Genomic DNA, 22745 nt, shown 5'->3' with positions numbered 1-22745 from the left:
TGAAACCCACCCATGTATTGCTTGAGTCAATAGCTTGTTCCTTTTCATTACTAGACAGAGTACCCCTGACTTATACCACAACTTGCTTATTAATTCTCATATTTGAGATATTTCTAATTACTGGCTACTATGAATATAGCTTCCATAAAATACTTATACAAGGCAGACCTATGTTTTATTTTCTTGACTAAATGAGTAAAATTGTTGAGCACAGAGTTAGTATATGTTTACTTTTATTAGAAACAGTCAAATGGTTTTCCAAACAAATCATTAAATATTCCTATTAGCAATGTATGGGAGTTTCAGTTGCTCTATTTTAATTTACATGTCCTTGATGACTAATGATGTAAGTTTTCCTGTTTTTGGTCATTCCTAGGTCTTCTTTTTGAAGTGTCTATTGCCTGTTGCTTTATTAGATTGTCTTTTTATTCTTGATTTTTCAGAGTTCTTTACATATTCTAGATATTAGTCCTTTGTCAGATATTTGTATTGCAAATATTTTCTCCCAGTTGAGGTTTCCCTTTTCATTTTTAACAATCTTTTGATAAGAAGATTTTAGTTTTAATTAAGTCTAAATTATCATTTTTTTATGTTTAGGTGTCTTGTGGCTTGTTCAAAATATCTTTGCTTACCCCAAGATTGTGAAGATAATCTTCTGATTTTGTTATAACATTTAGATCAGGATTTCTCAATCTTGGCACTACGGAAATTCCAGACTGGTTATTATTGGTTGTGGGAGGGATTGTTCTATGTGCTGCAGGATGTTTAGAAGCATCCCTGGCCTATTTCCACTAGATGACAGTAGCTGCATAAGTCAAATTTTAGCTACCAATAATGCCTTCAGACATTGCCAAACATCCCCTGGGTGGGGGTGGGGTAGTGGGTGGTGGAGGCAAAATGGCTCTCCATTGATAATCACTGGTTTATAGTCCATGTGAAATTAATTTTTGTGTATCATTTTATGTAGTGCTCAAGGTTTATTTTTTCTATATGGAAATCTAGTTGTTCTGGCACTGTTTATTGAAAAGATTTTCCATGCCCCATTGCCTTGAATTTGTACCTTTCTTAAAAATCAATTGAAAATGTGTGTATTTATTTCTGTATTCTCTTTTCTGTCCCTTTGAACTATTTGTCTATCCTTATTTTATCCTACTTGTTCAAAATTGCTTTGACTACTCTAGGATATTTGCATTTTCACATAAATTTAGCATTATTGAACAAACTGCAAAAACTCTGGTGGGATTTTAGTTCAGATTTTTCATTGCAACTATAGAAATTCTAAAAATGTTGAGTCTCACAATCCATAAACATGCTATATTTCTCCATGTATTTGGGTCTTCTATAATTCCTCAGAAAATATTTGTAGTTTTCAATGTAAAGATCTTATGCATCTTTTGTAAAAATATATTTCATGTACTTGATGTTTTGTGGCAACATTGCAAGCTTTGTTTCTTGTTTCTATATTGTATTTATAATGTTTATATAATGACCTGGAGTCCAAAAATTTTTCTAACTTCACTTTTTAGTTCAGTAGTTTGTAGATTCCTTTGGATTTTCAACATTACAGTCATATTGCTTACAAATAAAGATTTAAATTTATTTCCAATCTTTTTGCCTTTTATTTATTTATTGTCTTTGTCTTATTTAACTGGCTAGGGCCTACAACACGGTATTAAATAGAAGTGATGAAAATATACATTCATGAACTATTTCTGATCTCAGAGGGAAAGAATTCAATATTTTACCATTAAATGTGATTTAGCTGTGGGTTTTCATATTCAAGGAGCTCCTTTCCATTCCTAGTTTGAGTGTTGAATTTTGTTCTAGCAGACAGTTAAATACTGACAAATACCATAATACTCTGGAGGTTTAATTTTAGGCTTTCTTAAGGAAGGTCTATTTTGTGTGCTTTCTCCTTAGTTCTACAACACAGCCCTTGCCCCTTGACCATGATCTTTACACTAAAGATGGGGCCTGTCTGAGATTTCAAGGCATATTCATAGTGTTTACCACCGAACTCCAAAGCTGACTCTGCAGCAAGGGCAGCTGCTGAAATCTTTGCTCAGCTCTTTGGCATCTCAGCTACTCCTTTTATCTGAGTTCTTTGAAGTTTTTCCATGCGCATGTATAGGTTAGAAATCAGCAAGTGTTTGTGTAGAATTATTAAGCAGATTCTGGGGCTCCCCCCTTGTGGTACCCTCATTTCCTGGAATTTTTCCCTCAGTTCCAGATACTCTGGCAGCCCAAACCCCAACCTTTATCTTCAACCCAGTAATACTGTGGCTTTCTGTATGAGCTATACTCTCCTATGAAAAATGGGAAGTGCTCTTAAAAGAAAAGCTGCTTAAGTGTGGAGTTCATTTTGTTTGTTTTCACTTTTTCAGTCATTAATCTTCTTCTATTCCTTCCTACTCTTTGTTGCTCTCCAGTCCTTCAACAGTATTTATTTTTCGTTATTTTGTTCAAAGTATATTTGTTATTATCAGGCAGCTTAGTCTGCTATACACTACTCCACTATTACCAGAAATGAAAGTTTCCATATTGAATTTCTTATGGTTCCTCAAACACACAACTTTTCTCAGAGCTCAGGGCCTCCACATATACTGTCCTTTATGGAAAGCACTATCTGTGCTTTTTGATAACCAGTTCCCACTTACCCTTCATGTCTCAGTTTGAATATTAGTTGCTCAACATGGCTTTTTTTTAACCAACATCATCTAGCTTGGTCCTCCTGCTATATAGTCCTATAGCACACTCCACTGCTTTTGTTATATTTATATGACTCATCCTGCTCATAGCTATTTGTTTGACTGCCTTCCTTCTAAGAGTGTAAGCTCCCTGAAAGCAGAAACCATGACTTACACCATGCCTGGCTGATTGGGAAGTACTCAGTAAATATTTGCTGCTTTTTAGAAAACCAGAATGCAAAATACTTTGATTACCTTTTACAAATGCTGTGAAACAGATTTCTTAAAATCATTTATAAAGAAATCATTCTAAAATCCATCAGAATACAAACATTTATACATGTAGGTATTAGCTAATAAATACAGCAAAATTTCTTTTTGTCCAATTTGCTAATTTTGCCTACCATGTGTTCAAATTTTATAGTCTTCTTGTGTGCAGCTCAAGAGGATAATAAATAGCCATCTTTTTGAAGGGGTTTCAATGACAATCACATAACACATTTAAACAAAAATAAATCCAGAAAAGTATTAAAGCAGTTTTTGTATCATCACCAAAGAACCTTTCTGATTTACCATTAAGGTCATCGCTCCAAGTAGAATATGTTCTTTTCCATATGGCAGAGGCACCCCTGTGGCAGAGGTACCCCTAAAGTATGTTTAGCATCTGAGGAGTTGCATTATCTCATCTTAAAAATAGGGTAACATTGCATGAGGCACCATTAGACATATTGTGTCCTTTCTTTAAGAAACCAAACCTAATTAGGGATCAGACATTGTATACATTGTCTCCAAATGGAAACCAGGGTCTACCACAGGCCTTGGGACATAGTACTTGTTAAATAAACATTTATTTAATAAATCAATGAAAATGATCACAACAAAAATTCAAAACAGAAGCACTGATAAAGTTTATTGATTAATCCACAAACATGATCATTTTTTAAAAAGTATAAACCAAATTATTGCCTCAGGTCAATAAAATGAGGCTCTTCCTGGGAAGATGCTCAGACTAACCAGCACAGCTCTTGCAGCGCTGAAGACCATTCTCATTGCAAGCCGTACACTTCAGGGCTTTGAAAGAGTCTGTAAAGCAGTTGCGGAACACTGACATCTTGCTCCCATGGCACACAGAGCATGGAAGAAAGCCAAAGCCTCCGCAGGAGGGACACTCGTGTGGATGCTGCACTCTCTGAGTAGGGTGGTGGGGGGCAAGAGAGGATGGACAACGTGTTAGTATGGATAGCTTACTCTGCCTTTGACTGTCTGTACTTTGAATAGTCATAAAACAATATTGGCATGAAATGACAATGGGCCCCAAATCACCCACCATTAACATATTTAGACCTAGGGGGGAAAAACAATGACGTTTTCCTCCATTGCTTCACCAACGGCCATCAGTAGAACAGGCTTGGTTTTAAAGTGTGGTAAATTTTAGGCTAATGGTCACATACTTCAAGAAACCTATGATATGAAAACACATATTTATAAAACAAGTCATTCTGGAGATGGCCATTTGCATTAAAGGAAAATACTTTAAACTTCCTCTTTAGTATCTCTTAAGAGTTATGTTCTCCATTTGTAAAATGGTACAACTAATTGAGAGTCTAGAAAAATCAGAAAACTAAAATTTGAAGTGTGGAAGAGTCGATATCAACTGAACATCCATCATTATATTGCACATTTAAATAATGCTTTATTTTTCAAAGAATTGTCACATACCTCACCTCATAGAACCCTTTATCCTCCACACATACAGACACTGTGCTCTATAAGGCAGATAATTCAGTCATCATTATCCTCATTTTGTATTTAAAGAAACAAGCATAAAAATTGTGAAATATTTACCCAAGTCCATAAAACTTTCCTCAGTAACTATCACTCTTCCTACCTAGAGCAAAGATAAAGTAATTCTGATACCAAAATGAAAATAAATAGGCAATGTGTCACAGATAATGTTTTAGAAATTACTTATATGTATTCTATTTGCATTTTTGAGCACTGTAGCTTTTGTCAGAGTTCACTAATGACATCCACCTGTTGGGGGGCAGGGGGACTAGGAGGAGCCAATGCACAAAAACACAGAGAGAAAAGGAGTGAGTTAACACCAAGCTTCTGGCATGCAAAACAGAAGATTGCAACAATGTTTGAAAGGCTGCTTTTGTGAAGAGAATATTTGCAAAAATAGGTTGGGAAATGTGGATCCATACACACACATATACATGCACACACACACTCAGACACACACTTAGACAAACACATTAACATATGCATAGAGCTCTTCTCTAGAGGTTTATGACTGGACATAGTAAAGTCTCCAAAACCTACCTGCCTAATGAATTTAGCACACCATTTCCCCAACACATATAACTATGAGCACCCTTTTCCCAGGAAACAACCCTAATTCTCTCGTAATTAGTACCCCATGGAATGTATGTTGGGAAACAAACATTAGAGACATTATTGTATTAAAATTTATATATTCCCAGCCACTTTTCAGATATGAATTTTCTGTGTAATGCAAGATTCACTTGCAATTACAATTCGACTTAACTGTTACATCAAGATGGCAAAACTGTGTAATACCTCATTTTTAGTGACCCAGAGCTACTTTGATGAAAAGGAGGATTGCTGATCTGAATGACTCAAAGAACTTTGTCAAGATTGCAGAAAATCTAAGTTCTCCCGAGAAGATAGTTTAAATGTGTGTAGAAATTTGGTTACTTTCTAAGTGAGTTTTTGTCATTTCCTTGTGCAGGAATTGACAAGAGGTGGTGTACTGGACTTCTAATTTTGCATTATATTAAAATGTCTTAAGAAAAAAGCCTTTGAGTAAAAACAAATAGTGATGGAAAAGAATGTACAGTACAGTAAAACCCAGATATAAGAGAATTAGTACATAATGGGTATTTCTTATCAAATTTTAACAAGAAGAAAATGAAAATGTAGATAGACCCTTGCCATTCACTACAGCTATGATCAGAGGTTAAAGTAAAAATATTAATGACTTACAGAAAGAGCAGAACTAGTCAGAACAGATGCTGAGCTGGCCTAGGTCCTGTTGCAAGGATCTAACCCATCAGTTCCTGGATTGCACATCAGTCTAGTTTCCTGGGGTAGTAGGGTTGTCATATTTAGCAAATAGAAGTGCAGAATATCCAGTCAAATTTGAGTTTCAGATAAACAATACTTTTTGGTGTATGTATGTATATATTATGTAATTTAAATATACATTATATTAAGTAGACCTATAAAATATATACTAAGAAACTCAAATTTGACTTAAACTAAACTAAATTTTTAGTACTTAAACTAAAAATTTATTCACTACTTACGTGAAGTTTAAATGTTACTAGGCATTGTATATTTTATCTGGCAATAGCGGCCAGGGAAGAAGGGAGATGCTTGAGGGTCTTAGGACAGCAGCTGTTTTCCAACCAGTATTAAGTATTTCAATATTTTAACAAGCAGTAAAAACATGTTTTAATATTTTCATAACTAGTTCAGCTGCACCAGTGCACCCTGCCTAAGCAGCAACTCATGCTATGTCGTAAGACACTTGTGAATGACCAAATTCTTGAATGGTGTATGCTTTTACCCATAAAATTTATTCATTATGACAAAAAACAATAAAGCTGAACTGGAATCTAAGTGTTGGGCAGCTTCCTAGGCTCACTCACTAGCTCTGTCACTTACTATCGTCACCAGGCTTACAGCACACAGAATTCAAAATGGAAACTTGACAACATTAAAAATTATTTTATACCATGGGCCTGCAAGATGACACAATTACTACCTTCAAAGGGCCAAAATATCAAATTTTAAATTCACTAATGCCAAGAGTCTGCTATTTTTTAATAATTTATCCACAAGTTAGAGCAAATAAATTTCCTAAAATTAAAATATCAATACTAAAAGCTACATTTTCTATTTCAAAGGAATCACAAACACACTAAGGGCTTCCTTGGAAAGTGTCTTCAGAATCCATGCAATGCTATGATGAGATCTGTCTATTATTCAAACGGTTGTTCAGAAAAGTAAATGGGTCAATATCATGCAATTGAGTGGAATACAATAGGCACTCAATAAATGTTAGTTATTAGCCACTGTTTCATTAATAAATCTCTTTTTGGAGGAATTTTTATTCACACCTGCCCCATGCTAAGTTGTTGGAGAGAGCACAAAGAAGTAGGGGCACCCAATATATCCAAAGGTCACAGACTTCAGGGAATACTGATGAAATGACCTACAATCTATGTAGTCATATAGTCACATGGTACCACCTTTATCTGTAATTCTGAGTCATTTTATTTAAGTGCCTCTTCTATACTTAGTCTTCTGGCTTAAGGTCTTGCCACTATAAGAAAGACAGAGAGAATATATTTCAGTTTATGTGCCAGTTTTGATATCTTGGAGCAGAGTGTTGGAAAGATTCTGAGGCCACTTCCATTCAGAAAATTAGCCATGTCAACTATAATGTGGGGAGAGGGAAGGGATGCCTTACAAACTATGTACAGACTATACCTGATTCTCATACCTGATGAAAGTCTCCCATTTTATAAATGAGGAAACAAAGCCTCTTAATGGGTAAACAACTTTTCCAGGTCATAGGGGAAGTCAAAAGTTTTCAACCTTTATTTGCATATTTTTTCACATTATAAATTATATGAGATCCACAAGTGTAATACAGTTAAAAGGATAAATGCTTTGACTAAAGCAGTGAGTCTTGAGGCCACCCATTAAAGCTTCCCCAGTATTCCATCAGTCTCCAAGATTATGTCACCCAGTACCATCTACTTCCTTTGTTCTTTTAATGAAAGTAAACGATTCAGTCAGTCATTCCTAGCTACCATCTTCAACGAGTACTTTTGTTATGCTGGAATTCTTGTGCCAACTTAGAGGAGTACCTACAAAGAGAAAGTGATGGCTTCTATTAAATGCTTCTGAATCTTAGGGAGTTCAACACTTCAACAGACAGTTTTGATCTTACAGCAACATGGAGAAAGAGCTAGAGAATCCCACCCGCCCCCCAAAGAATGTTTCAGGTTGGAGGGAGTATGAATAAAGTTAATAATAATCATTACTATTGGGAACAAAACAGACTTCCACTTTGGATGAAGAGGCTGACTGCAGAAACATTGTCCTTGAAGCAGTTAAAGAATCAAGGATAGATCTTCAGTACTCTGGTGCTCAGCAAAGGGAAAACCATGCAGACCTGGTTGAGAAAAGCATATAGAGGTGTACTGGTTCCACAGAACATCCTTCTTCTGAATAGTGACTTTGCTAGAGCTATATCTCTTGGGTTGGAATTCAGGAAAAAAGGAGTGAGAAATCTCTTTCCCTTTCACCTCTTTCTCTTGACATATAGTTGCAGAAAGACTCGCTAAAGAATAGGTATTCAGAGGATAAGACCATTTCATTCATCCATTCATTCCACAAATATTTATTGGGTGTCCACTTGTCAGGCACTGTGCAAGAAAGTGGGGATATAACAGTGAACCAGATTTTTCCCTGTCCTCCTAATAGTAGCTCCCAGCCCTAACCTTAGGTCTTTGAACAGGTCCACTTCATACTGCAGTGATCTGAATTGGAGCACACAAGAACTCCCAAGTCTCTGATATAGGACCAAGGGGACAAAGAGACAAGAGTGGAGTCCATAAGTTATTGCCAGTCTTCCTTTATAGGCCAAGCTCAAAATGCAGGAATATAAAGAATTTGTCCCAATTATTTAATATAGAAACAGGATGCCGCAATCAGGAGTTTTCAGTTCTTCAAGGTCAGAAAATAAATGAATTTAGTATTTTTAACCTCAGATCATCTAATCCTATTCCAGTAGATCCTGAAAGTGTTTTGAGTATGCTACTAAAGAGGAAGCACCTTATTTGAGTCTCTGTGACCATAAACCTGGTCATCCAGATAAATTTATTCACGTAATGAATTGTCAGAGAGTGCACACTTGGCATATGTTTTACTTTTCTTGGCTGCTCAAGCAAATACCATGCAATGGGTTGGCTTAAACAATGGGAATTTATTGGATAATGGTTTTGAGGCTGGGAAAAAAGTACAAATCAAGACATCATCAAGGTGATGCTTTCTTCCTGAATACTGTGGCATCCTAGGGCTGGCTGCCAGGTATCCTTGGTCCTTAGTATTTCTGTCACATGGCAATGGACACGGCAGCCTTTCCTGACCTCTCCCTTATCTTCAGGGTTCTGTTGATTCCAGCTTCTGGCTGCTGTCTCTGTGGTTTTCTCTCTGATCTGTCTGAATTTCATTCTGTTTTTAAAGGACTCTAGTGGTAGGATTTAAGACCCATCCTGACTGAGCTGTGCCATGCCTGAACTGAAGTAACCTCATCAAATATTCTACTTAAAATGGGTTTCATACACACAAAAATGGATTAAGTTTGTGAACATGTATTTCTGGGGTACGTACAGTTCTAAACCACCATAGCGTATAATCCTGTCTGGATGATTCACTTCTGTCTGTGTGTTTTGTTTTAAACCATAACTCAACAATTTAATTTAGAAAATGTTTAAGTACCTATTAAACACCCCTCTGCCTGACCAAGTCACTAAGAACATGGACAGATTCCTTGTTGATAATCAGTTTCCAGCATTCTCAATCTGCAGAGTGGGAAAGAAGTCACTGAACAAAATGCAGACACAGAGGAAATTTATAGCATATAATCCTGAATGTATATGCCTGATTCTTGAGCTAGACAGGATGGACTGCCATAAACCCACTGAAAGAGATGTTTATTCAGTTTCAGCAAGAGGCAGACTACATCGCCTAATTTCCCAGGTGACTTGGTGGTACTCTGCTGTTGTAGGCTCTGAATGAGTCGTGTCTGTCTCTCCACCCACAGGGAGCTCTGAGGGACCATCATCCAGAACTGTCTCTTCTCCAGGGAGGGCCAGAACAGTTTTGACAGCTTAAATGCCTGAATGAACATTCTATGCCATTTCCAACATCCTCAATATGTAGCTGGGGATCTTTCATCTGCTCCTCACAAACAACAAATCAGTAGTCACTAGCCCTCAGGGGAGAATCAAGCTAAGCAACTGTTATAAACTTTACAAGAAAATAAGTACAGAAAATGGATGCCATGTTGGCAATTTGTCTAGGAGTGACAACAAAATGTTTGCTTTTATCTTCAAATAAAAATAAAAGCAAGGCAAAAACTTACTTACAGCCTCTCTGCCATCTGAGCTCTCTATTCTCCCAGTGTCTGCCATAACAAGATGTACGCTAACATTTCTCAGGGTTCCCCTGGATTTCTCTTCATGGGCACCAGCAAGATCAGGTAACTGTCTTGGTTATCATTTTGCAGTACCCTTAAACAACTTATTGCTTCTAATTTCTAGCCCATTTGTTAATATAAACAAATGCATTAATACATACATACATAAATTTTATGAAGAAATGATATTGTCAATCATCCTTTTCACCCAAGTATAAAATTATTTTTCTTTTCCTTTTCATCTTTTAGCTGCTTTTCTGCTTCCAAAACACATCAAATGAAAGAGAATTCATTCAACTAACATTTGTTGAGTATCTGTGCCTTTTTTATGCCAAGCACTGTTCTAGGCATGGGAAGTAAAGGATAGAACAAAATAGAAGAGAATCTGTGTCCACATGGAGTGTACATCCTGCTAGGAAGACGAGACCTGAATGTGAATCAAGAAAAGCAAACTGTTCTCCCAGGTATAGAACCCCCATTGGTGCAGCTGGTTCTATTCAGTCCAAGTCTCCATACCAGTGACTGCCACCTGTCACATGTGTCTGCTGCCTTTGCCCATCTTCTCATATTTGAGGCCATTGACAATCTTCATCAACAAGTCAGACCCCACTCAGCTTATTAGTAATCGAGCATGGTGGTGTTAACAAGTTGCAGAAATAAGGAAATATAGACTCCATGGAATAAAAGTTCATGAACTGCTAAGTCAATCTTTAAAAAGATGTCTAATAAGGGAGAATCCCCTTAACAGACTCTAAAAGCTGCTACTAACCACAAAATAAAAACAGTATGATATTGGTGCCACAAGAAACAATACATCAATGGAACTGCCTAAAGGGCTCAGAGAAAGACCCAAGTATATATGAGGATTTCATTAAACATAAAGGTGGCATAGCAAATCAATAAGGAGATAATAGATTATTTAATAATACATGGTGCTGGGAAACTAGCTCACTACATGTAATAAAATTCAAGTAGACTGTAGATGAGTAAAGACCTAGATGTGAAAAATTATAAAGTTAATAGAAGAAAATGTAGGATAGTATCTTTGTGACTTTAAGGTGTTCCTTAAAAAAGTTGAAAAGCACAAAACATAATGAGAAACTGTTGAATTTAATTATATCATAAATGAGGATTTCTGTTGGATGAAAGACTTCATGAGAAAAGCAAAAGAATTGGAGGAAATGTTGACAATGACTGAAACCAACAAAGAATTATATCTATAATACACAAAGAACTTCTGAAAATCAATTTTAAAAGACCCACAATTCCAAGACTTTTAATGCCCAACATTATATGAATATACAGTTTGCAAAAGAAGAATTGCAGGTATCTAAGAGCATATAGTGAGATGCCCAAATTCACTGGTAATCAGAAAAATGTAAATTAAAACAAAAAGCTGATATTCCTTTATAACTGATACTCTGGCAAAAATTAGAAAACTGGGTAATACCAAATATTAGTGCAAATGTAGGAACATAAGAAACCTCATTCTCCAGAGGAGAGATATTGGCTGGTGCAACCATCCCAGAGAGCCAGCCAGCACTTCCTGGAAAATTAGGCATATGCATAAACTAGGATCCAGCAATTTCTACTTCCAAGAAGTACATACGGGAACATGTTCAAGGCTGTTCCTTGGAATACAGTTTGTTTGAGGGAGGGAGTTGGAGGCGACTTGGATGTCCACCTTTGGGACAAATAATATTTTTTTTATCTTCAGAAATAATCAACTGGTCACAGAAAAATGGTAAACGCTTTAAATGAAAAGTTGTAAATGTGCTTCAAGACAACTGCCTGATTTGAATCGATGTCTCTATTACAGAGAATCATCAGGTGCTAAAGAAAGCTGATCTGAATGTTCATCTAATAGTACAAGGTTGCTGGAAACTAACAGAAAAAACACTTAAGTTGGAGCAAAAAATGGCAGATGATATCAAATTAAAACTGCCACATGTATCCTATTACATATTTGTAAGAACATGGGGGAGGGGAAACTCAATTAGGAAAGCCAGTTACAACCAGAATGTGTTGAACATTTTGATTACTAAAAATCAGTTGCTAAAAGCACAATTACCTCAATTTTGGTTAAGAGGTCTTGCAGTTCTCCTGATTCATTCATTGACAAAATTTTCTCAGCACCCTATTAACAAGAGAGGGTTGGGGGAAAAGAAAATCCATTTTGTTAGTATTTGAGAAAATAAAGCTCTAGCCAGGAAAATTTATCCCACAAAATACTAAATATGATTTTTCCCTTCAGACCTGAGTAAACTTAAGAACAGGAAGCCAACCAAGAGAAGAAATCCTCTTTGCTTTCAGATAGTTTCCCATCTAGCAAGGCTTACTGCAGGCTAGGGGAGGCAGAAGACTTTCAGAAGGTGAGTGCTGGAAAGCTCACAGCTGGCAGATTAAGTCCAGATATGGAAGGGTCCAGCCTACCCTTCAAAATTGTCTAATGGGCCTGGAGTCAGCTCTGCCATCTGGGAAAGAAAACCATTGAGCAAATCCTCTTCCTGGGTTGTCTCTGCTCTAACACGTCAGTCCTGGACATGCCCTCTTTAGAGTCATGCATGTGAAGATGACAGCAGCTAATCATCATCATCATCATCATCAACAACAACAATTAAGCACATATTGTGAACTAGGCACCAAACATCTCATCGATATGGTAGACTCTATTATTAGCAGAAACTGAACCTCCATCAGATTAAATAATTCCAAGGTATTCAGATGGGAGGCAGAGTAAGAATTTGAACACAAGTTAAAGAATTACTCTAGAGCCTATGTTAATTAACTTCCAAAACTTTATTGCAAAGTGAGAAATGGGGTAATGTATGGAGTTCACAACAAGCTCATCGTGCTTCTTCAAACTACCCCCCTACTTCTCACGCCTTTCCAGCCTCATCTTACATTCTCCCACTGCACTTCCCAACATATACTCATAGAGAGGGGGGAAGGAAAAATTGGAGTAATTATTTCTAATCAAAGGCAGGGACCACGTCTGTCTTGTCCTGTTTGTATCCACAGCATTTAGCAGTGCTGCTGGAGAATAGTGTGTGCAGAATCAATGTTAGCTTAACAACAGGGAGAAATATCATCGTGCCATAAATATGTTTTTGGATTCCCATCTGTGCTAGGCAGGATGGAAAGCACAGAGATTCATTTAAAAAATAAAGAGGCCCGAGTTCTTAGGAGGTTGCAATATATTTTTATGTCAATACACAAAGAAGTAAACTACAATGTAGAAAGGAAAATGATGGTGCAAAACGAAGGTGGGTTCAGAAACCACAACAGGGTTTGGAAGGCTTTCTGAGGGTGGTGCATTTGATCTGGACCTTGACAACAGGGTGAGATTTCTAAGATAGGGTAGGCAAGTCCTATAGTGAAGTATAGGAGTCTTTAGTTCTTGGTTTCATTTTTCTTCAGTTTATCTCACATAACTCATGTCATCTTTATCGCCATCAGAAATGTCAAGTTGATATATTAAAAAGCACTATGAATGAATACACAGGGTTACAGAGAATATATAGAGATCTACAAGGTAGCTTATATTCTTTTATTTGTTGGTGTCTGTCTAGGAATGCAGAAATGATGACACCTAAATTGAGAACAAAAGTAAAGAAAAAAAAAACACCATGACAAAACATTGAATTCTGAAACAGTAATAATGGGTAATATTTTAGTTTTGCTGCATTCTATTTCTTCTAGGATTTAGAAAAAAAGCCTCTGGAGAATTTGGCACACTTGGAGAATATATGCCTCACTTTTCCTGAATGCAGGAAGATATACCCACAATGACTCCAGATAAAATGAATGTTCCAGAGAAGCTATTACCTGCACGTCCTAGCTCCTTTCTTAATCAGCACCATGCCTTAAGTCAGTTGTTTAGAATACAGTACACATGCCAGAAAAAGACCTACCTCATTAAATACATGAAATTTGTTCTGCTTCCACCAAATAATTCCTACAACCTTACTACAAGAGCAGATTACAGATTTCAGGAGAAATACAGGCTTTTCTCACATCAAGCAGTGTACCTAAAGGAAAAATAGTCTCTGCTCTTCAAGATATCTGGGTGCATCATACAGTTAGTGTACCAAATGCTTAAGGTCAGAAGAATTTGCTCCATAACAGAGAACTGGGAACTGAGTAACTCTTTTCCTTTCTCAACTGCTGCTACTCACCGTGGTTGCTACAACTCAACCTGGCATGCCCTCAGATCTTTTCCTTGAAACCAGCCACCTCACCACTGTGTCACACGCAGAGCAGTAACAGCAACAAAACCCCACATCTCTGGAGTCTACCCGACCCTGTTATTACCACCCCTAAGTGCAAAATCCTACAGGGGAAGACAAAGAAATCAGAGGACCCTGCTCTCTCATTCTAAACATTGGCAGCAACAGAATGGGGCTGCCAGCCTAATCAGCAAATTTCAGGGGAAAAATACACATTCCTCCCATTCTGAGTTTCTGGGCAGTAATCAGGGTAGTTCTCATTCTTCCCTGTTTTGCGTCGTGTTTGTATATTCCAAAGGTCTCATTTCATCACAGTTTGTCATCAAGGGCATTAAAATTATGATTTGGCCTACAAAGAAACCCTTGTGTCCACAAAAAGAGAGTATGTTGCCTCAAACATTGACATTCTTGGGAAATAACTTATTCCTGCTTGGTATTTGGCTAGAAATATCACATATGACTTTGTTACTTGTGAAATGTAACTCTTCTACTTATTCTATTTTCTGGCATAGTTTACCAAGATTTTCCAGATACCCATGGAAATATTTCTGGTAGATTATTCAAGTGGTTCAGAATCAATTTTCTGAAAATTAATACAATCCTGAAAATGATAATATTGATGTGTTAAGCACTTAGCAGAAAATGGCTATTTTAATCATCCTTACAAAGTAAGAATTATTACTTCAATTTTTAAGATGAAGAAACTGGAGTTTGAAGAGAATAAGGAACTTGTCCAGGGCTTTTCAGTTTGTCATTACATAGTCTGGCCAGATCTTAAATCCAGGTCTGGTGGACTCTAAAACCTACACTCTTTCCATCTGCCATGCATACATAGCATGCTCACTGATATAATACAATGGTATTAATGAAAACACAGTACATGTAACTCCCAAGTTGACAGAACATGAGTGCCTATGGTTAGGACTCACTGTTGACTAGCTAACCAAGAATTCAAGTGAATGAAAGCTTTCACTACAATAAGCCTGCAATGACTCCAAACAAAACGAATGTGCTAGAGAAACTATGAAATGTCCCAGAGCTCTTCTTCTCTCAGCACCCAGCTTTAGTCAGTTGTTTACAGTATGTTGCATATGTCAGGAAAGGACTTATCTCATTACTATTGAATACATAAAATTAGTTCTGTCTCACCCAAACACTACTCACCTTGGAATTCTGAACTCTGAGATGTGACATATGGACAAGTTGCTTTATTTTACATTTAACAAGTTTTGCAGACAAAGACAGGACAGTCTATATAATCTTTCATCATATATGGATCACCAAAGGAAGACACCCACAACTTCAAGGAGCAAGAAAAAGGTAAGAAATCAGAACCCTGCTGACTAGGATGGCCAAAAACCCTTATCCACTGTTTTAAATACGTGAATGTGCAAAAGTGTGCCGTCATACTCATTCATACAAACATATCACTTCTCTCATCTGGGCATTTCATAGGAACTGAAGAGCAAACCCCTGGAGGACTCATTCTCTAAGGAGGACTAGGTGGCTAGCATTCTTTTGGCTTCTCAAGGATTCTTCTGCTACGTAATCAGCAAAGCAGATGGCAGGATTGGCATTCAAGGAACTCAATCCTAGTACACTGCTGCCAAAGGATGTGTTCAATAAGTGTTTGCTGCTCTGGCTGCTGTGCTTACCAGAATGAGAAGTTACATCAATACTGCCTGGAGATGGGCCAGCTGAGTCCTGTTGACAAAGTCAGATTTTACTTCAGGAATCAGCTTCGGATCTTCTCCAGAGCATTAACAAACTCCATTGAGTCCCCAGAGTTCTACACCAAACACTTATGCCTGGAAAATGTACCAAGTACGCATAGTAATATCCCATCAGTGTCTTTAAAAACCCAATAAAGGCTCCCATGGATAAGCTCAAATGGTTTCCCTGTGTCCCCAGCAGGAAGAATTAACTGCAAAATTAACTAAACAAGTTGACTTGCTTTCTGCAAGTAATATAGATCTTTGATATCTAAAATGCCTTCTAGAGACAGTGGTTTTAGCTTTATATAGTTAGTGACAAGCCACTTTTTTCACAGTAGATATAAAGATTAGTTTCCCATGGAGACCAATCATGATTTGTAATAATAAAAACCATATCATCAAAGTAGATGATCTTAGGGATGTATCATTCACTTTTCTATGGCACAAGGGCATCTTCCAGTTCTTTTAAAATTAATATCAAATCACATAAAAGTGATATCAAGTCACAAGGTTAAAAAACAAAACAAAAATAGTGTTGGTGGTTGGGATGGGAGAAGCCAGAAGACTGTTCTATTTACTAAATTTAAGATTTTTGTCTGCTATGTCACAAAATTATCTGCATAAACCAATTTTTAGAATGCAGTGGTTCATCAAGTTTTTAAATGGTAAGACCCAGGATTAAATTCTAGCTCTTCCATTCACAAGTTAACTTGTTAAGTTAAAACCTGTAAGCCTCTGTTTCCTCATTTGTAAAATGAGTAAAGTAATGCCTACAGGGTTGTTTTAAGGATCACACAAGATGGTACATGATGAATCTAGAACATCGCATGACATATAGTAGGAATTCAATAAATGGTAGTTGTTGTTATTACTCTTCCTGAGAGCATTTATAATCTACAGCCAATGTTGAGCATGCAAAATTTGATCCAATTATTTCTTTTTTAGTCAGCAAAAAAATGAAAGATCAATGCAAGTCAATAAGAGTCGAGTCTTACATTGTTTTCAGATGATTTTACCCTAAGTGAAAGTGAACATAATAACAAATGTAGTTGAGCTTAATATATGATTATTCATCATGCAAAATATTGGATTGAAAGACTCAATTTTGTGGGTTATTAAAAAGAAAAGTTGGCATGAAATTTGAGGATGTTCCAGACCATAAAATTTCTCTGGTAAGTGGTAGAACAGCTAAAATGTTCTTTATTATGGAAGAACCAGTTTGCTTTAAGCTCTGAAAAGTCAAAAGACTGAGAGCAGTTAGCGAACAATATTGCTGAAGAATATTGAAGTTGACTGTTTTTCTAGGACAATATGGATATTTAATCACTCAGCAGGAAAAATATTTGAGAAAGATTCACATCATGAGAGTAATTGAGAAATATAATTAGTTCATCAAAATGTCAATTAACAGATTCCATTAATAGGAGTGAGTTCCAACATGAATGAATGGGCTGTCAGCCCAAAGGGGATCCAAGTATGTTTATATATGGATATATATAAAAATCCATCACTGCAGCCTATGTATTCAATAAAAATTACTTTATCTTTCATGTTACTATCCTAGAAACATGATCAGAGGATCAAAGATTCTGTCCTCAGTTTAATCCTAGAAAGATTTTTCTGCAGAGTACTGAAGTTCATGGTCATGAAATAAGACTGGCACCCCATTTCTATAAGGTACTCTAATTCTAAAGAGCCAAAAGTTGCCTAATAATGGTTATTTTTAAGTTCCTGGGGATAACTCAATATAGCATTTGAGATTCCAACAGGAAACAAGTGGCGTACTTAAAGAGTTTAGTTGAAGACAGTTTAATGAAGTTTAATCTACAGAAATGTGGAGCAGGTTAAGTAAACCAACAAGTCTTGGTGAAGCATGTAAGTGCTGGCAACCATAGGAAGTCCCTTTATCATCCCTAGGTCTGAAGTTAAGTGGGGAAGGTATGGTGTTTACAGAACCTGACAAGAGATATATAGCTATGGGAAAAGGACTAAGAGGAATTCAGCAACTGCCAAATCTGAATATGGTGAGCAGAGGAAAAAAAATATCCCAACCCCACTCAGATTTCCTGCCCTAGCCTCCCTCTGCCTAAATCCAACTGGAAATCACAGGGCAAGGAGCCTTTGTGTTGCAGTCTATTTGCCTTCTTAAGGCACAGAGTAGGGAAGAGAAGGGCAGAGAGTGGATCTGGAAGGGAAAGCAGAAAGTAACCAGCACAACTAGCAATGAAACAGATGATTTCCTTCTACTGAGATTGATCCCTCCTTAAGACAATTTATGATATGTCTTCAGAAGAGGAGAATTAGGATGATGAGAATCTTCCTGGAATCCTGGAATGAGAGGAAGTAAATCACATGGGTAATGAAATATGTTGGGAGGCTGTAGCATTAAGGTTAAAATCATGAGCTCAGCCACATCTCAGTTCAAATTGTGTCTGCTACTTACCAGCTGTGTGCTTGGGGAAATTACTTAATCCCTCAAAACCTCAATTTTCTCAGCCTATAAAAGGAAGATAGAAGTACCTCTACCATGTAGGGTTGTAATAAAGGAAATAATGCAGGTTAAGTGATTAGCATAGTGTCTGGCCCATGTAGAACTTTGGTAACAAGAATAATATTTGTTTATTCTTGTTGCTATTTTAAACAGCAATAAGTAATGCTTATTACTTACAATAAGGATTTTCTATGGAGCCTACTTTAAAGAGTCTTTTTGGAAAATTCCTTGTCAGCTACTTTCTTTTTTAAATCAACCAGAAAAACTTCTCTTATTGGGACTATGCTCCTTCTCTTAAATAGTATGGAAAGAGTACTAATTACCCCCACCCCACTGCCACTATCTATCCTCCATTCTTCCTTTTGGTTAGAAAATACCCTGAAATGTATTTGAGCATAGCATATAGCGAAAGACTGTATTGGCCAGCCTCCCCTGTGGTTAGGTGTATTCATGTGACTAAATAATTGTTAGTGAGATGTGAGCAGAAGCAATTCCTATGGCTTCCAGGTCATACTCTTAATACAAGCTGATTATCCTATTCTTCCTCTCTCACCTTTTAACAGACGGGAAAAAAATGTTATGGAATTAAGCTATTACTAACCATGAAACAAGGATTGACCCTAAAAAAAGGTGCAACAAGATAGAAGAATCACTCATAGAGCAGAGACAATCTATACCCCTGGATCACTACCAGCTCAGAACTATTTGAAAGACAAATAAACACCAACTAGTTTAACAGAAAGAGAGACAGATAGAAAGAGAGAAGAAAAAGGATGATGTTAGGAGTAAGGTGTGCCCAGCACAAACTCATGGATACTACCTGAAATTTAAGAATTTTTTCTAGCAACAAGACTTAGGAAAATAAATATATCAGGGCAGTATTAATAATTATTTCATCCATTCCTCCAGGAACTCTCCCTGCCAGAGCTGTTTCCTACATGGAGATATTTCACAGTAAGGAAATAACTGAGACCCTGAAACTGTAACCCATAACATTGTTTGAAATTTGCTCTACAATTACTTGTTAAATTGCAATTGGAAAGTTATCACTTTTATGTATATATGTTATACAAAAAATGATTTTAAAAAAAATGAATGCATAGAATCCTGCAGCAGGCAGTTTCAAGGAGGATGAACAAGCTCAGGTCTCTAAACCTAGGTTAAGAACAGAGCCTGGTACTCCTTTGTCTTGGCCTCTATAGCCTCCAAAGAATGCAAAGTGACAAGGCTTCTGTGATTCTTCCCTTGAGAATCTTGGATGTTTCAGTGGGTAGGACAATGACAAGAGAACAGGTCTCTCTAAACAGGTGTGGAAGGAGGAAGTAGATCAATGACATCGTAGCAGACCCTACGGAAAAACCTCCAATAGTTTAATGAGCACCTATCATTTACTCTGGGCTCTATAAGCATCACTCATTTAATCCTCACAACACCTCTGCAAATTGTATTTAAAAAATCTTCAGGTCTAAAAGTAGAAAAACTGAGAATCAAAGAGATTATAAGAGGATTTGTCCAAGGTCACATAGCTAGGAGTTGACAGAGTCAAGATTCAAATCTGTCTATCTAGCTTCAAACCCTATGCTTTTCCCCATTGAACATCATTATTTTTCATTTATTTAACAATGTTTATTTTAAAAAGACCTACTATTTAGGGAATCTGGGACAATAACATGTGACACTAATATATGTCAAACCACAATCCAATATAAATGTTTTTATTTGAACTATAAGTACTCAATAAATTATATCTGTTACTATTATTATTACTTTATTATGCTAATCACATACCACAAAAGTAATGAGTTTTTATCTAATGTACAGTGATGATAGATGATAAAGAACAGATTTTAGATTTTATCATTCTTTATGGTACTTCTCACAGAGTGCATCAACATTTTATTCATGCCACAGTACAGGCAAGCTTATTATGCTGTGAAGGGGTTTTAATCTATGCATCTCCCTTTTTTTTCCCTCATGAAGATATCAGAGATGAGGAGTCAACACAGAAGGAAATGGGTGGAAATAGAGGTGGTTGGTTAAAGGATGCAGACTGGCTGCTTCAGGGTGATCCAAAGAGTAAATATTTAGTCTCTTTGATCAGGGTATGAATTAATACAATAGCTATTTCCCTTATAGCCATTTACCTTATCAGCAACTTAATAAGGTAAAACACAGTCATAAATAAAATATACTAAATACTAAAAAGATGAAATAAGCTAAGAGAAATAAAAACATATCTGAAGTAGTAAAAACTAAAATAAAAAGATCCTGAGAATAAAAATAAGTTTAATATAATCAATAAAAGCTAGATAAAACTTAACAAATAAAAACTAGGAAAAAGATATCAGTGCAATAAGGTTTTATAATCCAAGCCATAGCAGACTAAGAAAATGAAGATAAGGAGAGCCCCCCAAATATTTTAAAAATAAAACTCATTCAGCAAAGTATTTGAAAATATAAGATTAATTGGTGAAGATGTTATGAGGTATGAGAATAAAAGCCAAATTAATTAATCTCTTTTCCTAATTGCTTTCAGTCCTGTATCCTGTGAACTTCATAGCATTTTCTCAATACATAATTTTGTATTTATTTACTTGTTCATTCTCTGACCCACAACCCATGCCACTACTAGAATGTGCTGTCCTTGAAAGCAGAGAACACTGTTATATCATTCAACACTGCATATAACTGACACCTAGTGTGAGACTGGATTCATACTAGTGTAAGAAAGAGTTAAGTTTAGCTTTCACATAAAGACCACATGGAATAGAGAAAATGGAGACTGGGTGGAAGAGCTGGCTTAAACTAGCCCCATAGTGAGGGGAAGAAAAAAGAGAGATAGTGCCATGATGTAAGTCTAGAATCAGCGCCAGTTCCTTATGTGGGAAAGATAACCAGGGTTATTGGAATGTAAAAGAATGTGGGGGTATAGTCAAAGGCAGGGACTCTCAGCAGGAAATTTAAACTGGATGAGCTCTCTCAGATAGGCTGTACAATTCAAAATCTCAAAGACAGGCTAGTTAGCTCTCTCAGATAGGCTGTAACCTCTAGAGCACCCAGCCAGTGGGGAAATGGGAGGGACATGCCTGTTAGGAGTAGGATACAACTATCGCCATGTTCTTTTTCTGGCATGCCTGCCATGTTTCTGGCTGTGCATCCGTTCTCGCAAGATCGTGAATAAATTCTTTTCTCCTCCACAACTGAGTGAGCATTTTTAAGGTACAATGCTTGTTTCTAACACTAGTTTCACATAAATGTTTGCTAAATGAAAGATCATACTTCAGGCTTCCTTTCCTAAGTGTTGACCTTCTTAATGGACAAAATTCAGAACCAAGGAAGAGAAAGCAGGGTGCTTGGTCTCCTCTTCTCCCATGTCCAATATCTCACTCTCCCAGATTTACAGTCTATCTTAAATATCAGTGCTGGTGAAATTCTATGGCCTAGTTCTTAGGTGTTTGCATTCTGATCACAGCCTCTCTTTCTGCAGTGGCACTTGATTCTTTAACAATGTAACGTTGAACAATATGGCATTGCCCTCATTGTCAAAAATGACCAAATATCAACAACTTCTTACTGTTCAGCCTAATAAATATACATAAATCCACAATTAAAAGAAAGCCTTGAATTAAAGGTAAAGGATAGTGTACACATAATAAAGTAATAAATATAATAATAATCTACCCAGTTTCTCAAAGTCTACTGCAAATGCAGGTACATTCTGAAATTAAAGATGCCAAAACATCTCAGAAACTAAATTCTGGCTCAATACAAGTCTTGTCTCCATCAGACTGTATCAGTGCCTCCTTTTTCTATGAAATCAAAATAAACTATCATCTATTTGCCTCTGGGATTTGTAAGCAGGATGAAAGGGGACAGAAAGCAGGAAAAAAAACATGGCATTGGCACATTTAGCCCAGCACTAAGGAACAAAACAACTAAAATATAAGAAGGATATCAAACACATAGTCAAATAATTATAAGCAAGTCACTTGAAAGCATCTAGTGAGACGCATACACTGCTGAGGACTTATATTTTGAAGAACACAAATAAATACATTTCTCCTCAAAAAAAAAACTCTGTATAAAATCAGGTACCTTTTCTCATAGTGCAGAATAAATATCTGTCACTGATTCCTGAATTCACATTTAAAATGGGATGTTTTCCAATAGTCAAAAACGCAATTAAGACAGCAAACTTGACCTTTGCAAAGTCCAGCACCAAGCCCCACGCCAAACTATGGTCTACTGAAGTGTGATGGGGCTTAGCTCCAGTTCAAGATAAATTTTTAAAATGGCAACAAAAAAGATAACCATATTTAAGATAAGCAAAAGAAAACTGAAAGAATATCCTACTGCAAACATAGCTAATGGACCACCAGGGAA

At 36.6% G+C, this 22745-nt stretch overlaps 1 protein-coding gene across 1 annotated transcript in view; it reads right to left on the bottom strand.

Moving 5' to 3' along the window:
* Positions 1 to 3657: 3657 nt before the first annotated feature.
* Positions 3658 to 22745, bottom strand: part of GRXCR1 (glutaredoxin and cysteine rich domain containing 1) — a 122362-nt gene continuing 103274 nt past the window's right edge. The window contains exons 3-4 of the mRNA XM_037828926.1: positions 11999 to 12064; positions 3658 to 3876 (exon numbers count right to left, since the gene is read on the bottom strand). Coding sequence (XP_037684854.1) covers positions 3697 to 3876; positions 11999 to 12064 — 246 coding nt within the window. The 3' untranslated portion in view covers positions 3658 to 3696. The remainder of the gene's footprint in view (positions 3877 to 11998; positions 12065 to 22745) is intronic.

This window comes from Choloepus didactylus, chromosome 3, assembly GCF_015220235.1.
Source record: "Choloepus didactylus isolate mChoDid1 chromosome 3, mChoDid1.pri, whole genome shotgun sequence".
NCBI lineage: Eukaryota > Metazoa > Chordata > Mammalia > Pilosa > Megalonychidae > Choloepus > Choloepus didactylus.
The sequence above is the reverse complement of the archived record's forward strand: the minus strand, read 5'-3'. Positions and strand labels throughout refer to the sequence as shown.